This window comes from Lygodium microphyllum, chromosome 17, assembly GCF_053477565.2.
Source record: "Lygodium microphyllum isolate KBCC chromosome 17, Lygodium_microphyllum_v1.1.10, whole genome shotgun sequence".
NCBI lineage: Eukaryota > Viridiplantae > Streptophyta > Polypodiopsida > Schizaeales > Lygodiaceae > Lygodium > Lygodium microphyllum.
This window is the reverse complement of record NC_141151.1, coordinates 30,772,411-30,788,174: the sequence shown is the minus strand read 5'-3', so window position 1 is coordinate 30,788,174 and position 15,764 is coordinate 30,772,411. Positions and strand designations below refer to the sequence as shown.

General features: G+C 41.4%; 1 protein-coding gene across 1 annotated transcript in view; it reads right to left on the bottom strand.

Moving 5' to 3' along the window:
- The window catches only part of LOC148021747 (uncharacterized), a 419,898-nt gene that overhangs the window by 340,395 nt on the left and 63,739 nt on the right, over positions 1 to 15,764 (bottom strand). Inside the window, exons 15-20 of the mRNA XM_087697283.1 lie at positions 14,938 to 15,165; positions 13,291 to 13,438; positions 10,690 to 10,787; positions 10,014 to 10,127; positions 1,138 to 1,296; positions 618 to 806 (exon numbers count right to left, since the gene is read on the bottom strand). Coding sequence (XP_087553409.1) covers positions 618 to 806; positions 1,138 to 1,296; positions 10,014 to 10,127; positions 10,690 to 10,787; positions 13,291 to 13,438; positions 14,938 to 15,165 — 936 coding nt within the window. The remainder of the gene's footprint in view (positions 1 to 617; positions 807 to 1,137; positions 1,297 to 10,013; positions 10,128 to 10,689; positions 10,788 to 13,290; positions 13,439 to 14,937; positions 15,166 to 15,764) is intronic.

The following is a 15,764-nucleotide window of genomic DNA, read 5'->3' as shown; positions in this document are numbered from 1 at the left end:
AAAGTTACATCGAAAAGGCCTTAGCTAAGGAATTTCATTTCAATGTTAACAACCCAAGGTTAACAGATCATGTTGATACATTGCACAAGAAAAATAACCTTATATAGATCATCTTTGTACAAAGTGACCTGATATGAATCACTGACAAGGATGTCGTAAAGTAAGATCTTTCACACACAATATGACCTTTAAGTATTTCCTGTGCAAATTTTCAGTCTTATGCTTCTGTCCAACTCGTTAAAGATCCTTCACAAAGAGGAGGATTACATATAGGTCTTGGATTTTACTAAATTCGTCTAGTTGTGACTGGAAAACACTATGAATGTCTTGAAGCTACTTGCAAGCAAGAGACATCTTTGATTTCAATTAGAGTTGGGGCTCATAAAAAAGGCTTGCATACTTTCAAAAAGTTGGTGCTGATACCCTGAACCTATCAAGACAGGCACAAAAATCGTAGTGCTGCTAGAGATATGTATTCCTTTATATTAAATCAAGCCTGAATACACATTGTGAATCAATGCAGCATCGTCATTCTAATGCAATTTAATGTCAGATTCCAACAGGTTAAGAATCATGCCTAGAACTTGACTATGTAACTAAATAATATCACAGATTACCTCCAGCATTGTCTTTGTGTCCTTGACCACTGCCACAATCCTCCTCCAAACCTTATTGACAGCGTGAAATGTTGTTCCTTCCTTTGGCATTTGATTGATAATATCAGCTGATCCAAAAATGGGTTCCAAATACATCCATGATGCTTGCATCTTTAACCATTCATTGAGAATATCCTGCATCCTTGTTATCTGTGAGAAAATAGTATATCCATAAACCTTATGTTCCGACTTGCAGTTCATTTCAAGAACACAGTTCAACCTTGAAACATCCCTCTGTATGTGAACGTCCAGCAACAATTTTAACGATTTGCTAACTAGAGTTTTGAGTTTTCCAGGAAACAAAAGAAACAAATCCACTCTGACTCTAGACCTTGCCCTTTCTTGCTACATCAATGTGCTCATTGTTAGCATGACCCTACCACTTTTGACCACAAGCTTTTGAGTTCTTATGTTTATGGGACAATTTACAGGAAAAGAATTAAACCAAACCTTTTGAAAACAAGATAAATGTAAAACTAACCTTTTTCAGCCAAGCCGAAATTCTTTCAGAAAAAAATTGTGCAAATGCAGATGCAAACATGTTCTGTGTTTTCACAATCTGTTCCTCCAATAGAATTTGAGCCTCCTCTATAGGACCACCTTTAAGTATGAATGTGCCAGTTTCTTTGTAAGCAGATGCCTGAAACATTTTAAGGTAGTAGTCAATATATTGGTTTACCTGGTAGATTACATATTTCTAATAAGGATTGGAGCCTTCTTATCTGTAGTACGTATGCTTCTATGAAAGATCTGAAATACTTTATGCAGGACTTACACCAGCAAGACTTGTACAAAACAGTTACTAAGCAAGCAAATGAATGGACAGGATAAACCGGACTGCACCCCAGGATTTCTGTACCTCAGCCTACTTGCATCCACCCTTAGCCTGCCTGTAGGGACCTATCTCAGTCCACATACAGAGCGTTAGTGACCCGTCATCTTGATTATAATCATCCTCCTTTTTTCCAAGAAAGAGAGGTCCCCAGAGCACTCACAGCCCTACATATGCCCTAGAAATGATGACCCAGACAAGACTTCTCACGCTTACAGGGAGAATATCAGCAAGGAACTGAAGAGCGCTTTCCATGATCATGGCTCAGTCCACATACAGAGCATTAGTGACCCGTCATCTTGATTATAATCATCCTCCTTTTTTCCAGGAAAGAGAGGTCCCGAGAGCACTCACAGCCCTACTTGGGGCATATGCCCTAGGCCCAGACAAGACCTCTCACGCTTAAAGGGAGAATATCAGCAAGGAACTGAAGAGCACCTTCCATGATCATGGCAATTGGAGTCATGCCAAAGACCGTCCTAGGGATTGAATCATCTTCTTCCCAATAGTGGCAAAGACAGATTGGAGATCACCCAAAGAAGAGTTATCACTCAATTGATATAAGTCGTGTGGATTTTGAGTGTGACTTGCAACACCCTGACCGGAGACCTCATAATCTTTCACTTGGGTTCCTCAAGGAACCTCAGTAAGGTATTCCAGCTGCATGTGGGCATGGATATTATTTCAGGGCAGAAGCTGGTCGCCCCACTCATATTGAGCATTATTTATTGGAGTACAACAAAGCCCTCTCTTGCAGGGAGACTCTTGTGGCTATCAGCATTCTTCTGTGACCATGTGGTACATTAACTCTTGTGTGGGCCTTCTTTAGATCATGCATTGGTCAAGTGAAGTGTCTCATTTGGAACTTCACTCAAGAGAAGATGGCAGCCTGATTAAAGTGAAGCTCTGGTCTAGAGATCATTGACAAGTTTCAAAAGCAAGCTAGTTTATCTGGAGAGTCGAGAGGAGATGCCAGCCCCACTAGAGTAAAGCTAGCTTTGATGTTATTATCCAGCCAACATTTAAAGGCAGGCTAGGGATCATTGACCTGGATTTCCAGACCAGGAGTGAGGAGACTTGGAAGAACCTATTATTTCTGAGATTGGAGGACATTACACAACAATTGGGTGGACCCTGAAGACCAAATATCAGATGGATCTTCTACAAGATTATAGCCAAAATTTGAGGAGCTTTGAGGTCAGGTTTACAGCCACTACCATTAAGGCCTAGAGGTCTATTTCCTTGTGTTTGTCTTAGAGAGAGCATATTTCCCTTGGAGATTACCAGAACTGTTAGAAGGTGATCCTCCTTCATATACCTCCACCATAATGTTCAGAGGTGGCAGCTAGCAGTGATACAATCTTTTCATAGACTTTGTTTAGTCTCTTGTCAAGAAGGAATGCGCTAATTTTGATTATCACCACTGGAATCCAAGGATCCTTCCATTTCACATATGAGGATGGCAGACTTGGGAAAATATGCTAGTTGCACATCTCAGTCATAGGATTGAAGCAGTAGTACATAGCCACCAGAAGTGATACTTCAACCTGGACCTAGCTTGTTGAACTTGAGAGTGGTGGAGATTTTGGGAGAGTGGTGGAGATTTTGGGCATACCAAAGGAGACCTTTATGAAGCCTCCAGTGAGACCCAAGAGAGTGGGTTTGAATAGATCCCTTCAAGGACAAAACTGCATGCATTTTCCTTTTCAAGTATATGAGTAGGCTGGTGCGAAGGATAAGGACCAAAACAATCCCCATAGCCATTCAGCACTAATTGAAATCAATTTCTGGGAATTAGATGACAAAATCTTGCTATTCTTGTGGCTATTGACACATAAAGGGAACTCTAGTTGACAATTTGCAAAGTATAGTAAGCAATTCGTTGGGAGTCAGAAAAGCCCCAAGAATGTGCGCGATATGCGGTATATCTTATGGCAGAGAAGACCTAGAGGCACTGCATTTGAAGTTGCCCAAGGCTCAAGAGGTCCAAAGAAGAGCCATAAGACTAGTATCCCATGATACTCGTGCTAAGGTGATAGTGACTTCAAGATTAGCACCATTGGTGGTTACAGATGAAGCACCCACTTGTTAATAATACAAGGACTTCCAAGGGAGCATAGTTTATCACGTACCTGATCAGAAGCTATGAATCAGGCAGAATAGATTGCCGGCTCATGTCAGAAATGGGAGCTTATTTGCAGCATTATTGTTGGGTGCCTCTGGACAGCAAGATGCAGCAATGCTATAGAGAAAAAACATATTTCTAGTTCAAACTTCAAAGAACTTCACCTGTATACTGATACAGATCATTCACACTCTTAGAAGTAGACGCAAATGACTACAAGGTGACTTAGATTGTATAAGCAGAAGGTGAGAGGCCTCCACAGATTTGGAATCAACCTTATTTCACCTACACATGTTATTTTTTTCTAAGAAAAGAATATTCTATTGATGGAACTTCAAAGAAAAACTTTCCAAGATAGAATAGAAAGTACAAAGCTGGCCACATAAGGGGCTGCTAAGTACATCATAAATACAATGGTTGCATGAACAACCAATCTGGGAGCTAAAGCATCTCTCCTCCTGCTCATCTTTTCCAAGTCACCCTACATCCTTTCCAATCTCCTGCAGAGCTATGAATACTCTCTATCTAGATCCTACATAGAGTCTCTGCAATGGATATGTCTTGTACTGGTTTTCCACTACAAACCCGTACTAGCCTTGTACTTGTACCTAGCATTTGGCCTGGGTAAAGAGCCAAGGAGTTTATAGATGTTCTTCCCTTAATCTTACATAGCCTGATGTAGTCATTTGCATGTTTACCAGAGTTACTGATGATACCAGTAAGGTGTCATTTGATGGAGTTTCTCCTCTTTGTGGTTTTTACACACATCCTCTCAAGGTCTTCCTACAATATCTCCTAGTAACATCTCAAGGACTGACTAATATCAAACCAATTTCGATACTCTCTGCCAAGAGTCCTTTACTGCTCCATTGCATATTTGAAGACTTTCCATCTCTAGTTCATTTATCACATTGGATGTGGAACATTAGGAGTGTTGATGATAACATGCTGTCTAAAAAATCCTAATGGCAATGTCATTTTGATTCTTCATAATCTAATGCAGGCTTGAAATTGGATAGCCAAGAAAGTGAACTAACTCTAAATTACTCCAAATTAAATAGATTCTAGAACTCTCAAGTAACTCCTGACAGGATAGGCATGGTGGACATTACAGTTGTAGTGCGATACGAGGGCTAGACCTTGGAGACTTCAAGTTTCTAGGGTTTGATGTGAAACTTCATTAGTTTGAAAATTTAGCCAAAGTTTGGGCCATGGGACATTAAATTTTCAGTTTGGACCACAAGTTGGGGAACCCACTTAACTTTCATGATTAGACAAGGAGTATTTGAAAGTTCGGCTACCCCAAATGCATTGAATGCAACTTATGGGATTGTGAGTCCACATATATGCATCCATAAAGGAGAATTTTTCCACGGTAAAATAGAGATTTGTAATTGACTTCCTTAGTCATCTAAAGAAATGTTGTAAGAGCCATTTGAAAGTTTGGCTACCCCAAATGCATTAAATGCAACTTACGGGATTGTGAGTTAACATATATGCATCTAGAAAGGGGAATTTTGCCACGGTAAAATAGTAATTTGTAATTGATTGGACAACTTCCTTAGTCATCTAAAGAAATATTGTAAGGGGCACAAAGCTTGGAATCAACAAGTCTCATTGATCAAGCATGGGAGCACTCTAGCTCCATGTCTACGAGTATCTTGTTTATTGATTTCTATATTTAGTTAAATGTGTTTGCAAATACAGGAGCACTCTAGCACCATCTCTATCAATATTTTATTTAGTCACTTCTATGTCCATGATGCGTGTAATAGTGTGTGGAGCAAAAGGGACTCCTCTAGGCGGCAGCAAAATGCAGGTTTGTAAACTAAAACACAACCTAATCTTGATTATATGGTGAACATGATGCTAACATCACAAATCCTCCTAGCAGCTGAAAACACAGCTTGCAAAGCAAGAAAGGCAGGTAACAAGTCCTAACAATGATGATGAGGGGACGTGAAATTTGATGCTTTGTGTAGCATTTCATTAAGTCGTTCATCAAATGTGCAAATGTGAGGTGCACATGTGATGTGCAAGTTCGTTATTACACAATTATGGACCAAGGACCTTAAGAGGTCAATAAATACAAAAGGTAAAAGTTGTAATCAGTTATCCTTGACAAGTACAAGGTGGTACCTCATGTCAGATTTTGGACTAGAAGATATTACTAGCCATTAATTTCAATGGTGACATTAGGAACTAGGCATTAATTAATCAATGCAAGTTTAGGGGATAATAAATTCTGCACCTGAAATTTTTCAAGAGGTCATTTAGGAAACATTAAGTTTGAGACAAAATGTCATCCAACAAGCAAGATTGAAGGCCAACCCCCAAGCAAAACGAATAGGCAAATTGGTTTGAAGGCTTGCTAGTTGCTATGGACAGCAAGATGTATTGAAGATTGAAGGAGACCAGGATGGATGTGAGGGTACTTCAACCTTTAGCCATACAAATTAAAGAAATACTGTAAGGGGTTGCCAAATTTGGGGCCAATCAGGTGTCCACTATCCAAGATTAAGTGGTAACATTTGTATTTTCAGTTTATATGAATTTTATGCTTCAACTCACTTGAATTGGTGGGCTGGTTTCATGGTTCCATTGATGGAATAGCTTCAACTCCCTTGAATTGGTGGGCCCATGATACCTAATTGGACGTCAAAAGCATTGCTTTACTGCTAAAACTGTAGTCAGCTGAGCATTACAATAAGAATGTTTTCACGCACTACGATGGGATTAAGGATGATACCTCTTGATCTAAGAAATTCACTAAGCGTTTTGGAAAATGCAATCCTAATCTTGGACAAAGCACTCAGCTTGGGCTACAAGCTGAAAACATTGATGTAGACCAAAATCTAGGTCCTTCTAGGCCTCTTGAAGTTGATGACTTGCAAGAGAGAGAGGAATTCAATGGCCTAGTTTAAAGTTCAGTTAAGGAAAGTAGCTGAAATGTTTGTGCAATTAGCAAAAGATCCTCAATTTATGGGCTTTTGAACCCCTGGAAAGAGGGGCCATAAAAGGCAAAAAGAGAAAATTGTCTTCTAGAGCTTGGGATAGTAGGATGTACTGAAAGCAGAGCCAATGTAGTAGCATGATGCTCGCAAATGATGCATGTGGGACAATCGATGCTTATGAAAGGACAACTTGGAACTACCAATCCAATGCTTTTTGGACAACAAGTCATACATGCTAATGCAATTCATCAGAGATACTTTGCTTTCCAAGCAATTGCTAGTAATGCTTCAGCCATGGGAATGCAATGGCCAAATGTGTTTGGTATGCAGCCACATGTGCATGGTATGCAAGGTTCAATGTATTTGGTATGGCAAGTGGATGCAAAATCCTATGTATAGCAATGTTGGCATTACGCTTGCGGTACAAGGTAGCATGTTTGGCAATATGTAGCCCACTCTTTTTTGGACTCATGGTATTAATGTTGGTTTCTCCATATAGTGCTGTCGATCATGTAAAAAATGCAGCCAAACCATTTTGGACAATGTGGAAGTTCTAAATGATACACGTGGTTCAAAGGGACGATGTCTTGGAACCTAGTGAGAGATTTCAAGGGAATTGGAAGTTAAGAGGTAAAATTCCGATGTGCTACTTAGTGAAATTTCATTTTTCTTTCACCTATGATAGATGCAAATGGACAAAGGAGGGTGACATGGCAAATCGTCCTCATTGATACACTTTACCTTTATGTGTTTCGGTTAGAGCCAATTTTGGATTGGGCTCATTCACGTTTAGTATAGCATAGTAAGTCTAGAGAATTGCCTAATGCACAAGGGAAAGGTTGCACTTCCACTCTCCTAGTGATGGACCGCTCAATTACGCAATGGATCTCAGATGTACTTGGTTTGCTTCCAGGGTATTGTATGCTAGCAGTATTTCTACCATTAGAATCACTATTCAATGTACTAGTTAGTATAAGTTGGTATGCATGTGTGTTTGGTTTGCACCTAGGCTCTAAAACTATACATTTGCAAGGTTGCAAGCATATGGAATACATGGAATGCAAATTTGGATATGATCACATAGTGGAGACAAACTAGAGATCACATAGTGGAGAATGGTCACTTTGCTTGAAACTACCTATAAGATCCTTGCAAAGACAATTAGTCTCACATTAGCCCCATTGAGGTCACATATTATACACCCCACCTAGAGAAGCTTCATTCGAGAGCATAGCGTCTTGGACAACATCTTCACTTTCTAGGAGTCCACCGCTTTGACTCAATCTAGGAAGCATGACCCTATTTTGCTCCTTCTCGAATTTGAGAAGGCATACGACCATGTGGATTGGGAGTTCTTAGAGGGCACAATGTAAGGATGAGGTTTCCAAAGTAGTGGGTCAAGGGAATAGCAACTCTTTACACCTTACCACAGGTTATGACCAGTGGGGTGAGAAGAGACAAATTTAGCATTCAAAGATCAATCAGGCAGGGCTGTCCACTAGCCCCCTTCTTGTTTTTACTTGTAGCAAAGGTCATGAACTCCTTCTGGAGACAGGTCTACAGGTGTCAGAGGAATGAGACTACCCATCCTTGAGTTTAGGAGCTTCTTGATGTGGAGTTTGCTAATGACACAACAATCTAACTTTAGAACCTTTTCATTAGCTCAACAGAGGACATACCTATCATGGGGAGATTCTCTCTACTGGTTACTATGGTAGTGGGAGATCAGTTTGCATTCCATGAGGTACTGTAGGAGACTTAGAGAAAAGGACCACATGGTCAAATAAATATAGTCACTTCTTGAACTTCAATTGGTCTCCTCTCTAGAGGGGACATTCTTCTAGCAATCAATGCAGCTAGCAAAGACAAGACATTCACTTTCATAGTTGAGGAGGATGGCTGCCTTCAACGAGAGAACCTTGACAATACAATGTTCACTGGATGCTCCAAATAGAGGATCAGAGTAGTGGCACGCTTCAAGAGGAAGTGGCACATTAAACCAAACCCAGTCACTTGTCTTGTAGATGGGTGGAGATATTGGGCTTACCACAGCACGCCTCTACAAAGATTAAAATGGGATCTAGGATAGTGGATGTGGAGAGATCCATTCATTGATAGACCATGCGATGTGGCCTTCTTTGGCTACACTGCTAGGCTAGGGAGGAGGATACAGTTGAGCAATATCACAGCACAACAAGCAGTCACCCCTCATTAACACCGAGAGGGAATCTCAAACGAGTTCTTATGTGACTTCTTTAGAAGGCTACATGATGGCTTTAGGCATAGGTAGATATCTCTCTTCCTACGGCTTGTTAGCTCATGGGAGCTTAGCGGTTGGCACTTGACTTGGATATGATAGGGACCCAATGGTATCCCGGGGGGTCCTTTAGGGTTTACCGTATGGTACCACGTGATTGTAAGGGAGGGGGGTTATTTAAGGGAAGGAAAGCACATTTTATAAGGTAAGGTCCCATAAACAGGGAGTAGATAAGGGGTATTTTCATATATTTCTTGCACGTAGGTGACATCTCCTTATTACTACTAGTGAATCCCTCGTGAATGGCATGCACGAGATGCAAAGAGCCAAAGGAGACACAAACACTACCTATGGGACTGCCCTAGAGCCTAGGAGGTATGGAATAGCCCTTAGGATGATATTCTATGGCACAACGGATACCATGGTGGCAACATGGGGGGTTGTAGCCTCGGTCACAAATAGAGGCCCGGCATGGAGCTACAAGGATGTTCCGGTCCTTTTCTCATCATTGGATAGCATTTGAGCAAGATCCCTAGCCTAAATTACTCATAGGCATAGTGGACCCATGGATACTATCACAGATGGGAATTGATTGCTAGTATCATAACTTGGTACATTTGAACCACGAGATGCTAGATGCAGTCATATTATTGACCTTCAAGATGTATCCACTGTGGAGACTATATCAAGGTGTTGGATAGAGATCATCCAAACTCTTTGCGGGAGTGGGAGAGGACAAGCAGCTCTGACAGGCTGAGGAAGAGAAGAGAGGCTTTCATGTGGACATGGGACTCATGCACCTTCTTCCATACCACCCCTCAGATGGTTTGGCATTATCACCAACAAGATCAGTTGTTCACACAACCATTGTACTTGTGATGTACTTAGCTACTCTTTACACAGTTCCTTGTACTTTGTATGTACCTCAGGATTTTTCACCGAGGTGTTACTAACAGAATCTTCTTTCCTAAAAATGTTAAAAGGACATTAAATTTATCACTTTGGTCACTTGGACTTGCTAATATACTAAAAATACGAATCCCTCCATCTCCACCTCAGCTATATAAACTATTATCACACTCCAAGACTGTAGACACATGGCTATTTCTTCACACTTGACAGATTCCCATTTTAAAAAGTACATCAAGTGGAACTGCTTAATAATTGGGAGCTGGACTCCTCAGTGTACCTCAAAAACCAGTTCAGACCACTGTGACTTCATCTGATCTAATGATCTTTCCAAAGAGTATTCTTTGCTGGCATGCTCACTTATCTCCTCCAGTTTAGCCAAGTGTTCATCGACCTACAAGAAAAGTATTTAATCATTAAAATGATGTCAACATTGCACAATAAGGTAATCAATGAATCACAAAGTATAGCCTCTTAGACAAACAGTTCAAGATATATCACCATCTACACTTAATATCAGCTTTGTTTTTGTGACTGCATTCATGGATTAAACAAGCTATTTGGCTACAAGTCAACATAAATGGCAGTCTCTTTCAAGGAGTGTAGAAGGCATAGCAACCTTAAATAGACTTGGAACTCTTTCATCTCATAGCACAAACAGAAATGAAGGGCACAAGAACCAAACAAGCTGGCATTTCAACTATGTAAAAGGACATAACAACCTCAATTAGAATCTTTTATCTCACAAAAACAAGTATAAAGTAAGAACTTGATGTTCTAACAAAATAAACCAAGCTAACAGTTTATCCATGGCCTTAGAGAACAGGAATAATGATAACAAAACCAGGAATTAACGCCAGCTGTGCAAGATTCTGAATAACACAGATCATCAAGATTAGATTAACAAGCAGAGAAGCAAAAATAAACTCACAAATTAAAAGCAATAGGAAACTTACTTGAAGCCGTAAGAGCTGGCGAAAAGAAGTTGGATCATCACCTTTAATTTCAAAACCAACAAGCTCAGAAATCTTCTCGAAGTGACGTGGACGAAGACCTACAAGTTTGAACATGCTGAGTTACACCATTGTGCTTTTTAAAAAATGTCTAAATCATGAAAGCCGACATTTTTTATGTAAGTTAAACAAAGCAGAGCTTAAAAGATATCTCAGGAGACAAATATTGTCTTTTGTTCTACTCGTTTCCACTTTTATCACGTTGTTCTTGTTTGAAGTTTGCAAATTCTTGAAGCAAGATAACTGCTTCTGCAGAACAGGAAACGTCCTCAAATAAACGTGTGGATGTCATACTGCTGTTCTGCTGCTTGACTAACTAAAAAGATGCCCCTTTTTATTTAGGCCTCTTACCAGGAAATGAATGCAAGGCCTTGAAAGTTGTTACCCTCAAAACATATTTGTGTAAAGAGCATTGAATTACCAGCTAAGCAATTGATCATGACTGGCCCTGCTCCTTGCTGCTGCTGCAACACCAGCGCCTGCTGCTTCTGAGTAACATCAGCAGCCCCTCCTGCCTTCCCTACTTTACCCACCACCTCTTCCGATCACTCCCACCATCCCTGTCTCACCCGCTACCTTCCATCTCCTCGTGCCACCTGCCAGCTCCCTGCCACCTGCTCACATAGGTGTGCCTCCAGCCTGCTGTTGCATCACCTGCTCCAGCTCCCACCTGCCATTCCAGCTCCTCTTGCGCCACTTTCCAGCTCCCCTTTGCCACCAGTTGCTGTGACACCTGCCCCAGCATTCCTGTCATCTTGGCCTTCCCCTTTTCCTACCTGCTCAGCCTGCCAAAACCTGTCTGCACCACCTGCCTGACCGCACACACCCATGCCCTCACCCACCTGCCCAGCCATCTACTGCCAGTGCCATCAATGGCTTCTACTCCCCCCCACTTTAGCAGCATTGTTTCATGCGATGACTGCCCTTTCCTCCTCACTCCTTCCCTCCTCACAAGAGATGGCACAACACCAGCAGAGCACAGAAAATTCAGCAACACAAGAACACACACAGCAGCAAGAAGAAGAAATTCAACCTGTTAGATAGTAGCTGTCTGTCTTCTACTTCCGGCAACTCCAGACCAGCCCCCACAGTTCCAACAGCTGATACTATCCCACTAATGACATTAGATGCAGATGTAGAGCTTGACATTAGAGATAGTGTGGTGGCCTTGGAGACATCATCTCTGGCATGCTGACTGATTGATGACAGACCGCTGGTGCACTTATTGAAAGATAGGAAATAGGCAGCTTTCATAGGTGCCTTTGTGCGGGTTATGAGAGTAACCCCGCTAGGGGATTGATGTTTCAAGATTAGCTTCAGCACACTAGAGCAGTCTGAGGCAGTGCTTGCCACCAGCCTGCTGTTGGATGTTCGGACAGCAATAGCCCTCTTTGACAGGTGGATTGAAGGCAAGGATTACTCCATGCTCGCGGATGACACACAGTTATCACAATTCATCTTCCTTCCTTCTTGCCCCACATCATCTAGATTGGTGGATCTTTCAAGCGTGTCATCCAACGGGACAAGACCTTTGCAGAGGCAGTTGTGGAGGGGCACCCTCAACACCCATATGTTTTGGTCATGGTCCTGACTTCCTCACTAGATCCTCTTTCTCAGGCCATCCAAATCACCTCCATGCATGAGTGATTCATGCTCCAAATGATATACTACACTGCCTCCAAGGGCAATGTTTTGCATGTAGGATGGTGGGCCACCTTGCAACTGACTGCCCTAGGATGCATCAAAGAAGACGAGTCGCCAGACCTTGCCCAGGCTGAGGGGACAGGGACCTGTAGGAGCGAGAGAGAGAGGATGCACAGGATGTGTGCAGAAAAAGGAGACAAAGACAGAGACAGGAAGAGAGATTGGGACAGGTGCAGAGAGATGACGGAAAGTTGTCAAGAACCCCACACCTACTCCTGATAGGGATGCAACAGCAGCTATGCCATCAGTATCAGCGGTAGAGACAGCTATGCCTGAGCCCTGCTCTCTGAGGCCATTGGCGACTAAGGGACAACTTGCTCAGTCACTGACGGTAGCAAGGACTGCACCAGTGAATGACTGAGCTGCCTCACCCCACTTGTGGGTATTGTTGCAAACAGGATCTCATGGTTAGCATTATAGTTTGGTACTTATGGACCACCAGACACAGTCATCCCATAGATATATCAATAATCAGACATATCTACCACAGAGACTCTCTCCATGATTTGGACAGAGATTGTCCACACTCTGTGCAGAGATGCGAAAGGATTCAGGGCAGTTCAGAGACTATGAGGACGATGAGAGATGCCTTTCTCAGGACTTGGGACTCATGCACTTTCTTCCATTGTCAACCCCATATAGTCTGGCACTAAAGACCTCCCAGCTGGTTATTCATTCAGGCCCTGTAATAGACTTCCCTTGTTGTGTTTTTTTTGGTATGGAAGTCCCTTACACGGCTATGGTGTACTTTGTACTTTGCCTTGGGATACATTGTTCTGAGGGGATCTATTACTAGATGTTTTCTCTTCTTTTGGATTTAAAAAAGGAGCATTGAATTACCAGGATTAGAGAGACAACGGAACAGTGGAAGATTCTCTTTGAAATGATCAAGGTTTGTCTTCACAGACATAGCAACCTTTGCTGGCTCTTCAAACTCATCACCAAACTGTTTGATTAGCTTGTAAGCCACCTTCCACATATTGATGACCTGAAATTTTTCATAAAAGAGAATGTGCACATGCACACAATGTTTCATTTTACTGTCCATTTATACAAAAAATGGGAACTCTTCTAAGTACAAGAACACAAGTACAATCAAGACTAGAAAGTTGAGGAACTCCCCTACAACATAATCACATCCTGCTTTGTGAATTTTGAATTATATCCAACAATACAACTGATAAAATAAAAAAAGTGAAATGCTCTAGTAACCTTGATCAAAATGTTAGTATGAAATTTATATAAACTGCAATGCTTTCTGTCATTGTAGTCTGCAGCTACACCAGCCTCTCAGCCTGCTCGCCCTCTTCATTTCTCACCCTCTCACTGCTTCTTTCCTCCCATTTTCCCTCTTACAAGACCACACCTCCCCTCCCCTCCAGTTCACTTCCTTCTATTCGTTCCCTTTCTTCCTCTTCCATCCATCTTCCTTCCCACAGCCTTCCTCTCTCCCACTCTCCTTTAGGCCTCTTCTACCCCTCTACTCAGCCCATTTTTGGCAGCATCATGTGGGTTCTGATTCTGGCTTGCTCTCCATGTTCAGCTGGCCTTCATCAAACTGCTGTACACATCCAAGCTCCAGAACATAGCTGTTTTTTCTCTTCATCTTCCCTAAACTGCTGCATGCATCCAGACTCAACAACATAGCTTGGTTTTCAACCTCTCTTCTGTTTCCCAGTTTAGTCATGAAATTTCATTCTCTAGTGGAGGACTTCAGGCACCACTTTGGCACAATGCTAATGTCTTTCTTGGGGATGTGCCAAACAGGTTGTATGTTTGCAGGTCCAGGTGGTGCTGGCAAATCTCTGCAGCAGTGATCCACTCTGCCATAGATAGAGGATTACAATAATGGGACCAAATAATGTCTAAATCAACTTCACATCATCTTGCATATCACATCCGGACACTAAAGCTTCTCTTTTGGGAAAGAGTTCAAAACATAGTTCCAACAAATTCCATGACAATAGTAAAATGCAATCAATTTAAGTATCATAGAGGCTTTCCAGTTTCAAGTCATTAACCATTACAGACAGAAAAGCAAACACTACAGCTGTTAACCATTACAGACAGAAAAGCAAACAGCTACAGGTCTGATACAAAATAAACTAGTCAAATCAACAAATGGTGACCCTTTTTGTCCATTTCCCCAAAATCTCTAACTCATCCTCAGAACGACACGTGGAGAAGTTGGAGTCATCTGCCTTGATCACTTTGCAACTCTCCACTGGCCGTTTTGTGATTTAGGAACATGCCAGGACTAAACACATACAATTGCTTTAATAGATTGTGTAAAAGTAGGATGTTACAGGAATAAGGTCTGTTATGAACTAGTTTATCCAGGAAAAACGAGATGCAGAGGTGATATAGAAAGTATGACAACAACACTTGAACCTTACACAGTAGGTTTGACACTTGTGAGACCTCACTTTCAATATTTTTGGTGTCAAGAGAGAAAAATGGACAGTACATCTTGTAAGATTACTTCACCTCGTTTTCAATCCTTTCAATGTCCAGAGAGAAAAATGGGGAGGACATCCATTCATCTTCATATTTTTTGAAAGAACCAGCAATACTCCACAACTTCAAGAATGGTTCTAAACCGACAACCATTTGTTGAATTTGTATAAACTTTGTTGGAGCCATCCCAAAAAGTTGCTCTTCAGAGTTTATACTTTCTGATGTTACTTGAGCAGCTTCTAGATTGGAAGAGAGTGCCTGTGAAATAATTTGGTATATTTTTAGAAGCCAGAGTGATTAACCTAAAAAGAGAAATCAGAAGAAAAATGAGTATCAGGATGTTGAGCTTAAAAGAACCAGACATTCCTTAAAAGAACCAAGCACACAACTGGAGAATTGTATACTATTTGGAAGGGTTCACAGGATAAGACTATTACAGACACGCAAATTAAATGTAGACTAAAGAATGACAGGGAAACAGTAGAAAGCTGTGACTGTCCATGCATTTAACTAGACAAATAAGGGGTTCTAGGGACACACCTATGCACACATAAGTTATTTATGTGAACACAGGTCAAGGCTAAACAGTTACAGGCTTTAAGTCAATCAGTGTGTGTGAACAGTAAGCATTAACTTAGTAAGGATTAAGGTTCAATCTATAAAATAATCATTGTGTGAATAACAACAGTCACTACATAGTATCTCCGTGGATTCCATTTATAGATTACCTAAGACACATAGGACACACGACTCTGTGGGTGATTGTGGATAGGTTAACCAAAATGGCTAGGCTTGTTCCAACCTCATCAAAAGTAAAAACTCCAGAACTGGCTAGATTGTTTGTGGAGAATCTATAT